We start from the raw sequence: 10,831 nt of genomic DNA, 5'->3' as shown, positions 1-10,831 counted from the left end.
AATGCATTTTAATGATTATTTCATATAAATAATTGTTAAAATCTGTAGATAATTATAATTGGACAAGTTATTATTTTAATAAGAAATTATTAAAATCTAGCCTAAATTGAAAATATAAATTAATTATGCAAAGTAAGTAATTCAATTTAAAATTCATTTAACAAATAAATACCTTAATATTATAATCAAAATGAATTATTGTTAATTCATCTAATATAAGAATACGCGTCTAATTATTTGTATTAATACTCCATTCTTGTTTAGCAGTTCCTAAACCAAAACTATTAATTATATTAGGTTCTACGCCATTTTGACCCGAATCGTCTATCGTACGACACACGCATTTCGTTTTGGGACTAAAGTGAGTAATCTACCCCATACTTTATAATTTTCAATAATTTTGGGGTGTATCATGTGGTTCTAATATATTTCAACTTCATTTTATTGTTTTATCACAATTGAGACATTGTTGGGACATTTATACGTGAGTCATTAATTGTATAACTATTGTTTGTTTACGCTACATGTACTTGTAGTGCATTACCATTTTTAGTCTAATCTCCATGACTATGCCCGTATTCTTGAGGTACGTCATGGACAATAATAGCGCTATTGGGTTGACCACCCCGCCTTGGGACGCTAAGGTGATTGATCACACGTGGTTGAGTGTGTATGATGATTAGATGCTCCATCCTATATATATTTATATATATACATATATATATATATATATATATATATATATATATATATATATATATATATATATATATATATATATATATATATATATATATATATATATAGGTGAGGACTTATTGTTGTTGTTATCAATTGTTAATCAATTTTTGATTTATAAACATTTATCTCAAATACAATTGTTTGGCGACTTCAAAAGAAAACAAATTTCAAATTATAAATGTTTCAACTTCACAATTTTCTCTACTAAAATTTGATTACTCATCAACTCTCGTAGTTGACCTGTTTTTACCCATGGTGCAGATTTGAAGAATGAAGAATGATGAAAAATAGGTTGTGCCTTAGAAATCCACAAGATAATTTAAATTTGATGTAATAAATGTTGTTCGTATTTGGATTTGTATTTGTATGTTGTGGATCTTGTTTGCATACTTAGTACTTAATTGAATCTAATCATATTATAACATAGTTGTCATGAGACTTTGAACAATATATCACGCCTTGATCGATTCCGACAAGGATCGGGGTGTGACATACTGGACATAAAACACGTCCAAAGGTAAAACCGACATTTTTGTGAAAACTTAAGGCTTTTATGTCATTTTCCCTTATATGTTTTGCTGGGCTATAATATATTACATTAACTAGGTTAAAACCCGTGGTACCCACGAATGATAATTTTAAATAGAATTAAAAAATTGATTACATAATAAAATAATATATCATTAATTTAGAAAAACATATGAATTGTAATATTATATATATATATATATATATATATATATATATATATATATATATATTAATAATTTTGTAATTTGTAAGTATTTAATTAAACACATAAATCCATCTATTTTGTAAAAGTCATGATTTTGTATAATGAAACATAATATTTGTCTGAAACGACTTATAATAAATTTAAACCCGTGAAAACCACAGTTGAAAATGAAAAACAATATTCATAACTTGTGTACTATACGATTATTAGAGTAAAGCAACTTTAAAACATCCATTTGTTATGAATTAAGCATAATTAATGTAACTATAAATCAAACCAAACTAGTAAACTTTGATAAGAACTTTAATTGAGAAGAAAGAATATTTAGAGAGAATATGAAAGTTATATCTCTTATAACTTTTGGTGTATCACATTCTTTACAATGGAGGGGTATTTATACTACAAATTTTACTAACATATAATTGTAACTAGTTAGAAATGTTGACAAATGTACCATGCACCAATTATTATGTCATCCACCAATTATTTACAACACCACCAATTATTTACAACACTCCCCCTTGGATGACATCATTTTAGCGTTCAACTTTGACGTACTGCCTCATTAAAAACCTTGTTAACGAAAACCCAGTGGGAAAAAAACTTTAGCGAAGGAAAAAAGAGTGCAGTGTATAGTTGACTCCCCCTTATTTAGACACCTGTCACATTATATTCTATGCACATGTCGCATTCCGATGTCATGGACATGTTTCCTGAAGATTGCAGTAGGAAGTGCCTTCGTAAAAAGGTCTGCTGCATTGGTACTGGATTGAACATATTTGATTTCAACTTGATGGTTCTTTATAAGCTCTTGAGTGTACTCAAAAAACTTTGGAGGTATATGTTTTGTCCTGTCGCTCTTGATATATCCCTCTTTCATTTGAGTGACACATGCTGAGTTATCTTCATAAATTAAAGTTGGACATATATCCTTTTCAAGTCCACATGAAGTTAAAACTAGTTGTGTCATCGATCTTAACCATGTACATTCTCTACTAGCTTCATTTAGTGCAATTACTTCAGCATGATTTGAGGATGTGGCAACAAGTTTTTGCTTTTGAGAACGCCAGGAAATTGCAGTACCTCCATTCATGAATACATATCCAGTTTGAGATCTAGCTTTATGAGGATCAGACAAATAACATGCATCTGCATAACCAATCAAGCCTTGTTTTGAATTGTTAGGGTAAAATAACCCTAAATCACTAGTTCCTCGAAGGTATCGAAAAATATGTTTGATTCCATTCCAATGTCTTTTTGTTGGGGCTGAACTAAATCTTGCTAGCAAGTTTACAGAGAAAGAAATATCAGGTCTAGTACAATTGGTAAGATACATAAGAGCTCCAATTGCATTTAGATATGGTACTTCTGAACCAAGGACTTCTTCATTTTCTTCGCATGGACGAAATGGATCCTTGTCAATATTTAATGATCTAACAACCATTGGAGTGCTTAAAGGATTTGCATTTTCCATATTGAAACGTTTCAAGACTCTTTCTGTGTAATTTGATTGATGCACAAGTATTCTGTTAGGCATATGCTCAATCTGTAAACCAAGACAATATTTGGTTTTTCCAAGATCTTTCATTTCAAATTCTTTCTTTAAAAGTTCAATCACTTCAAGGATTTCTTTATTCGTTCCAATGATGTTCAGATCATCAACATAGACTGCTATGATCACATATCCAAATGTTGTTTTCTTAATAAATACACATGGACAAATAGTGTTATTTTTATAATCTTTACTTGTCAAATAATCGCTTAAACGATTGTACCACATTCGCCCAGATTGCTTTAAACCATACAAAGATCTTTGTAATATTATAGAATACATTTCTTTGGGTTTTGCACTTAGCGCTTCAGGCATTTTAAATCCTTCAGGGATTTTCATATAGATATCACTATCAAGTGATCCATACAAGTAAGCTGTAACAACATCCATAAGACGCATCTCTAAATTTTTAGATACTGCCAAGCTGATTAAATATCTGAAAGTGGTTGCATCTATTACCGATGAATAAGTTTCTTTATAATCAATTCCAGGTCTTTGAGAGAAACCTTGAGCAACAAGCCTGGCCTTGTATCTTACAATTTCATCTTTCTCATTTCTTTTTTGTACGAAGATCCATCTATATCCTAATGGTTTCACAACTTCAGGTGTGAGGATAATGTTCCCAAAAACCTTTCTCTTGTTAAGAGAATTTAATTCAACTTGCATAGCTTCCTTCCATTTAGCCCAATCATTTCTTCTTTGACATTCAATGACAGATTGTGGTTCGGGATCATCATTCATAATATCACATGCAACTGAATAAGAAAATATTGCACCTATATTGTCATTTTCATTTTGGTCACATATTCTATTTGTCTGACCATAATTTAATGCATCATCCTCCTTTCCTGGGGGAATTTGAATAATTCGTGTTTCTCCAGGAACACTTTCATCGTGATCTAGTGCATTTTCTGCTCCTCTTCTTTTTCTTGGGTTCTTATCCTTAGAACCAAATGGCCTTCCACGCTTCAGGTGTGTTTTAGACTCTTGAGTGACTTTATCATCAGATTGTCCATGTGGAATGTCAATTCGAGCTGGAACATTGACAACTGGTATATATGCATTAGTCACCCTTTTTGTGTCAGTAAATGCATCAGGTAATTGATTTGCCATTTCTTGGAAATGCATTATCTTTTGAACTTCCATGTCACATTGCTTTGTGCGAGGGTCAAGATATGATAAAGTAGGCTCATGGCATGACACATCCTTTTCCAGAATCTTCTTTTCTCCACCTAATGATGGGAAATTTGCCTCATCAAATTGACAATCTGCTAGGCGTGCTGTGAAAACATCACCTGTTAATGGTTCAATATATCTTATAATAGAGACTGACTCATAACCAACATATATTCCCAACCTTCTTTGAGGACCCATTTTCGTCCATTGAGGTGGTGCAATAGGGACATATACTGCACACCCAAAAATTCTCAAATGGGATATATTTGGCTCTTGACTGAAAGCAAGTTGTAGTGGAGAATATACATGATATGAACTTGGTCTCATGCGTATCAACGATCCAGCATGTAAGATTGCATGGCCCCAAACAGAAACAGGAAGTTTGGTCCTCATTATCAATGGTCTAGCTATTAGCTGGAGACGTTTAATCAGTGATTCAGCTAAACCATTTTGTGTGTGTACATGAGCAACTAGATGCTCAACAACAATTCCTACAGACATACAATAGTCATTAAATGCTTGTGAAGTAAATTCACCAGCATTATCAAGTCTCACTCTTTTGATAGTATAATTAGGGAAATGTGTCCTTAATTTAATAATTTGGACAAGAAACTTTGCAAATGCCATATTACGAGTTGATAATAGGCAAACATGAGACCATTTGCTGGATGCATCTATTAAGACCATAAAGTATCTAAATGATCCAGATGGTGGGTGAATCGGTCTACATATATCACCTTGAATTCTTTCTAGAAATCTAGGTGACTCCCTTTCAACTTTCATTGGAGAGTGTTTTATAATTAACTTTCCAAGGGAACAAGATGTTCATGGTTTTATGCTATTGGATTGAGGGAACTTTTGGTCCTTCAATAGATGCCCATGTGTATTCTCAATTATCCTTCGCATCATTGTTAATCCTGGGTGGCCCAACCTATCATGCCATAAACTGAATGTCCCAGGATCACAATGTTTTCCTTCGACTACCATATTTGATTCAATCATATGTATATATGTATAATGCAGACCAGAATCAAGTGTTGGTAGTTTTTCAAGCACATGGTTTGTGTCTATAATATACATATATTTCTTATTTTCAATGGTCACAGTTTTTGTGTCATATCCTTTGAAATATATGTCATTGAAACTTAATAAGTTTCTATTAGACTTTGGAGAAAATAAGGCATTTTCTATACAAAAGCTTGTACCATTTGGTAATATAAAATGGGCTTTCCCGGTTCCCTCTATCAAGTCTGCAGGACCTGATATTGTATGTATGACTGTTTTTGTTGGTACTAATTCTGAAAAATATTTCTTTGATTTCAGAATAGTATGTGTACTACCACTATCTGCTATACAAAGATCTCCAATCTTTTCTTGGTGTTGTGCTCCAGTTGGACTCATATTAAACTTCACATATAAAAGGAATAATAAGTGAATAAACATAATCATAATTATTATTAAAAATAAAGTTCATTTATTGTAGGAAAGACATTACATGAAAAACAAATGAAGGAAAAACAGTTTTACTAGAACAATAATAGATTTTTTTTTAGTTTATGTCTTCCATGTCATTGCAGAAATCAGCAACATTTAGCGGAGTGAATTCAACATTATCAATGAGGTTTGCTTCTTTTCTTTTTCCTTTAATGGACTCTTGATAAAGTTGACAAAGATGTGCAGGTGTGCGACAGGTCCTTGACCAATGGCATGTGCTACCACATCTATAACATGAACCATCAGATTTTTGTGATGTCCTAGTGTCATGCCTTGCCACTTTGGCCTTATCTTGTGTGTGGACATTGTTTCTTTGTGAATATTGGTAATTATTTCTTTTCTGGCCACGACCACGATTATTACCTTGTCCACGACCAAAATTATGGTTCTGATTATGGCTTTGGTTTCGATTAAAATAGCCACGGCCTCGTCCTCGACCACGGCCTCGCCCTCGTCCATGTGTATTGTTTCGATGACCATCAATATTTGTAGCATTTGCTTCAGGAAGTGCTACTGATCCCGTTGGACGAGATTCATGGTTTTTCATCAAGAGTTCATTGTTTTGCTCTGCAACGAGCAGACATGCATTCAATTCAGAATATCTTGTGAACTTTTGCATCCGATATTGTTGCATCAAAGTAATGTTTGTTGCATGAAATGTTGAGTAAGTTTTCTCCAACATATCTTCATCAGTAACCTCTTCTCCACAATACTTGAGCTGTGAACATATTCTGAACAAAGCTGAGTTGTATTCATTTACTTTCTTGAAGTCTTGAAACCTTAGTGTTCTCCATTCATCTCTAGCATTTGGAAGTATAACTTCCTTTTGATGATCAAATCTTTCTTTGAAAAGATTCCAGAGAATACTTGGATCAGTAACATCAAGATATTCAAATCTCAACATTTCATCAATATGCGTACGAAGGAAAACTTGTGCTTTTGCTTTGTCTTGTGCCAAGCAATAATTAAATTCATATATAGTATTTGAGATACCCATGGATTCAAGATGCATTTTTACATCTATCATCCATGTCACATAGTTTTTCCCACTAACTTCAAGTGCTGCAAACTCGAGTTTTGCAATGTTGGACATAATGTAACTATAAATTTTAAACAAAATAAAAATAAAAATTAAAATCCATTTATTTCAATAAATATTACACGAAAAAGAAGTGGTAAAGCTAACATTGCATACAAGCCTAAAAGTAGATGAAATTCCATATTATCTTCAATGTTAAGGATTGGGATGAAAAGTAACATGACTATTATAGTCATGATTATCACAAAAGGATGAATCATCTTGAAGCTTGATTTCTTGAAATTGATTTATTTGATACAAGAGAGAAAAATTTGTTGTGGGTAAAATAAGCAGGGTAAAGATGTTTATTTATGGTAAAAAAAATATAGCCGTTGTTTTTGCTGTTTATAACCGTTGCATATATATTCCCGTTGTGTATATATGTATATGTATTTTATAAATCATGTAATAAGACTTATAACTAATACATAACTTTACTAATTAGAAACATAAATAAATATTAGTAAATGTTAGTATGCAGAAATAAAAGTTAGTAGCATAATATAAATGTTAGTATGCACAAATAAAAGTTAGTAGCATAATATAAATGTTAGTATGCATAAATAAAAGTTAGTTGTATAATGTAAATGTTAGTTTGCATAAATAAAAATTAGTTGCATAATGTAAATGTTAATATAAAAATTAGAATACATAAAGAAATGTTAGTATAAGAAATAAAATTTGTTAGTAGTCCATAATGTCCATAATGTATAAGTTTCATTAATTCATTAGTATTATTATTATTTTAATATGATTGAGGTTTTTATAATTAATAGTGTTTTTAATAAGTAATACATATTTTGATTAAGATAGATGTGATTTTCCACTTGTTTAATAACCTTGATTAGAGCTTTCGTGCTGATAACGTGTTATGAATTAAGCGTAATTAATGTAACTATAAATCAAACCAAACTAGTAAACTTTGATAAGAACTTTAATTGAGAAGAAAGAATATTTAGAGAGAATATGAAAGTTATATCTCTTATAACTTTTGGTGTATCACATTCTTTACGATGGAGGAGTATTTATACTACAAATTTTACTAACATATAATTGTAACTAGTTAGAAATGTTGACAAATGTACCATGCACCAATTATTATGTCATCCACCAATTATTTACAACACCATTATGTTTGACAAATATTTTTTAGAGTAAATTACACGAATGGTCCCTATGGTTTGAGATAATTTGCACGCTTGGTAAAACAACTTTAAAACATCCATTATGTTTGACGAAACGCGTAAATACCCTAAACCATAGGGAGCATTCGTGTAATTTACTCTATTTTTTTTACCCTTTTGAATATTTCTCATTAATAATCTTTGTCCAATGTGTCAAAAGATTATAAACCTAAAAAACTTATTCTTCCTTTGTCAAACTAAAGAAGGAAAATATTTTTTAACCGAATGAAAATATTTTTAGCTTATTTTTGGTGAATGAAAATATTTTTAACTAATATAGCATGCAACTATCTTCTTTCTTATTGAAATGTTTACATCAAATAAGTCAAACTATTGTCCTTAGATGAATATACAAAAATGAAACATACTTCATATACAAAAATGAAACATACTTCATATAACTAATTGTTTAATACAAAAAATAAATTTGGAAAACTAATTACGTTTTTGGCAATTATACAAGTAACAACAAAGTAATTACACAATTTCTTTTTCATCTTTCTCTTTTTCTTTTCTTGTTTACAGATGAATATAAAAATAATAAAATATGCACAAAACAGTTTTACCTATTTTCCAAATCAAACTTGTTAAAAGGGTATCTAACCAATAGAAAATTTTAAAACATGTATATTAAGATTTTATAAAAAAAATATTCCATATAATGTCTTTTCAATCATTATATAATATATATTATAAATTTATCTTTAACTGATTAACTGTTTAATTTTTTATTTGTTTTGACATTTTTCTTCATCAACTGACAAATCTAAATAGTCATGTTTAATAATTTGTGTTTCACCGAATAAAATTATATAATGTATTAATTTTGGTTATTTTAACCTGAAAATAAAGATAAATTTTAATAAAGATCCCTTTAAAGATTGATTTGAAATTGACATTTTTTCACCAAAAGGAAATATAAATTATTTTGAAAATATAATAAAGCAAGAGATAAATATTACATTATTTGTAATTTATTAATTCTAAAAGTAAATTACAAAATCTATCATCATTAAGAAAAGTTATGTTTAAAAAATATAATTTTATTAGTTTAGAAGGTACCAAAATGAAATTTTTATGTGTTTGAAAATTTTGCTATAAATACAAATATAAAATGACAAAAATACATTATATATTATTAAGCTATTCTTTTGTATCTAACTGTTTATCAAAGCAAAATAAGTTACATTAACTAACTATTAATTTTATGAAAAATAGATAACAAAAAAAATATTTGTTTGTTATTTAACAACTAAAGAAAATAAAGTTCATGGTTTTGAACATATAATGGAACCCATACTATATGGGATAAAGAATTAGCAAAAAAAATACAGTTCTCATAATGAGATTTCTCTTACGTAATGTACTTCCACTACCTCTTTGTACACTGACAAATTCTATATTCTATAACAATATACAAAAAGTAAATAAATTCTAAAATAATGGGCCAAATTTATAAACATATTTCATACCTTATCTCACAAATCACTGAATAAACACGTCTGATTAAGAGTGGAGCTGGAGGTGCAAGTAGCTTTTGTGTCTGGCGACATAGTTGAGCCACATCACCTTATTTACAGATATTATTTAGTATGAAAATAAGTGCATTAGAGAAAAATAAAAATTATAAATTATAAAAACTTACCAAGATCACCTAAAGTGTTGTACAACTCGCGAATCTTCAATTTGTTTGTTCCACATGCCTCTTCCATTGCTGCTGTCACAATGCTTCCACCAATGTTCAGTTCCTACATTGTAATTACAAGAAAATAAATATTGAATCACATATTATAGAAATGGTTTGAATACAATCGAATGATACAGATTAATAGAATGTAAATATGATCAACTGAAAATCTACCATTCGAAGGCACAAGAACTGTGATTCTGTGAATACAGAATGAAGAACACATTTCAAAATCTGCCCTTATTTTTGAATACACAACTTTAGATCTAGAATTTACACATAGAAAATCTCAAAGTTTTGTTCATAATCGCCTAGTAGAGAGTGGGAATCCATTTGACAAAGATACAACATAAGATCTTTTCTATGTTTACAGGAATTGCCCAAAGAGATGATATCATTCAGGTATATTTATAGTGTACATAAAAGGTTGTAACTAACTGTGTTCTCATGGTCAGGAGCAATCTTATTTGTGCACAAGTAGACAGCTGGCAGCACATCCTCTGGTGACAAAATTAGCAAGTTGTTTAAAAAAATGCTGATAAGTACAAACAGAGCATAGAAAACTCCAGATTGATGCATTGCTGCCACAATTTAAAACAAATAAATTCATAATTTGTTTTTTTAGAAGAAACATATTCTAGGTCCAGTTTAAGCAACCTTCTCAAGACTTGAAGTTGTCCATGATGAAAAAGTCGGAAATTTAAAAAAAAAATGAATATGTAATGAGAAATGAAAGCGGGATGCTATCATAGTAAAAAATGAAAGTAGATGTTATTTCTTACCTCAACTACCCAAAACCCAGGCATGAATTCTTCCCAAATGGAAGTAGAAACTATTCCTTCGCGGTTCTCCAATCAAAAGAAATGTTCCCTTTATTACTATTGAAATGTTATTTTCTTATAGCTAGCTAGTACAATCGAGTTTTAGCATTACATTGATTTAGATGTAAAAATGGGACAAAAAAGTTGTTTGTTAATATCTCGTTTTGTTTCAAAAATTAAGATTGCAGAAGAGTCATAGTTCAAAGTAGAAATGAGGTTGTGTATTGAACTGGCAGGTCTAAAAAATGAGAAAAAAAAGTAAAATTGTTGAATAGTCCTCTACATATCATATTCACATACACTGAACAGAAAATTGTTCAGAATCAACAAAAAATACATTGACCATTAAAATCGTTGAAAAT

The 10,831-nt window shown here is 30.1% G+C and overlaps 1 protein-coding gene across 1 annotated transcript; it reads right to left on the bottom strand.

Annotated features, from left to right (window-relative positions):
* Positions 1 to 9,104: 9,104 nt before the first annotated feature.
* LOC145122284 (DNA ligase 6-like) lies at positions 9,105 to 10,227 on the bottom strand. Its single transcript, XM_079057907.1, has 5 exons — positions 10,087 to 10,227; positions 9,607 to 9,709; positions 9,451 to 9,530; positions 9,294 to 9,365; positions 9,105 to 9,122 (listed from the first exon to the last, which is right to left on the bottom strand). Exons 1-5 carry the CDS (start codon positions 10,225 to 10,227, stop codon positions 9,105 to 9,107), a joined length of 414 nt encoding a protein of 137 aa, XP_078914033.1.
* Between the last annotated feature and the right edge of the window lie 604 nt (positions 10,228 to 10,831).

This window comes from Lactuca virosa, chromosome 6, assembly GCF_052849685.1.
Source record: "Lactuca virosa cultivar CGN04683 chromosome 6, Lactuca_virosa_CGN04683_v6, whole genome shotgun sequence".
NCBI lineage: Eukaryota > Viridiplantae > Streptophyta > Magnoliopsida > Asterales > Asteraceae > Lactuca > Lactuca virosa.
This window is presented reverse-complemented; position numbering and strand designations above follow the sequence as displayed.

Excerpts from the sequence above, each read along its gene's own strand:
- LOC145122284 (XM_079057907.1), bottom strand. The coding sequence starts at position 10,227 with ATGCATCAATCTGGAGTTTTCTATGCTCTGTTTGTACTTATCAGCATT. Across the intron at positions 9,710-10,086 it reads CTCCTGACCATGAGAACACA|GAACTGAACATTGGTGGAAG; the intron begins GTTAGTTACAAC and ends ATTACAATGTAG. Across the intron at positions 9,366-9,450 it reads TAATCAGACGTGTTTATTCA|AATATAGAATTTGTCAGTGT; the intron begins GTGATTTGTGAG and ends ATATTGTTATAG.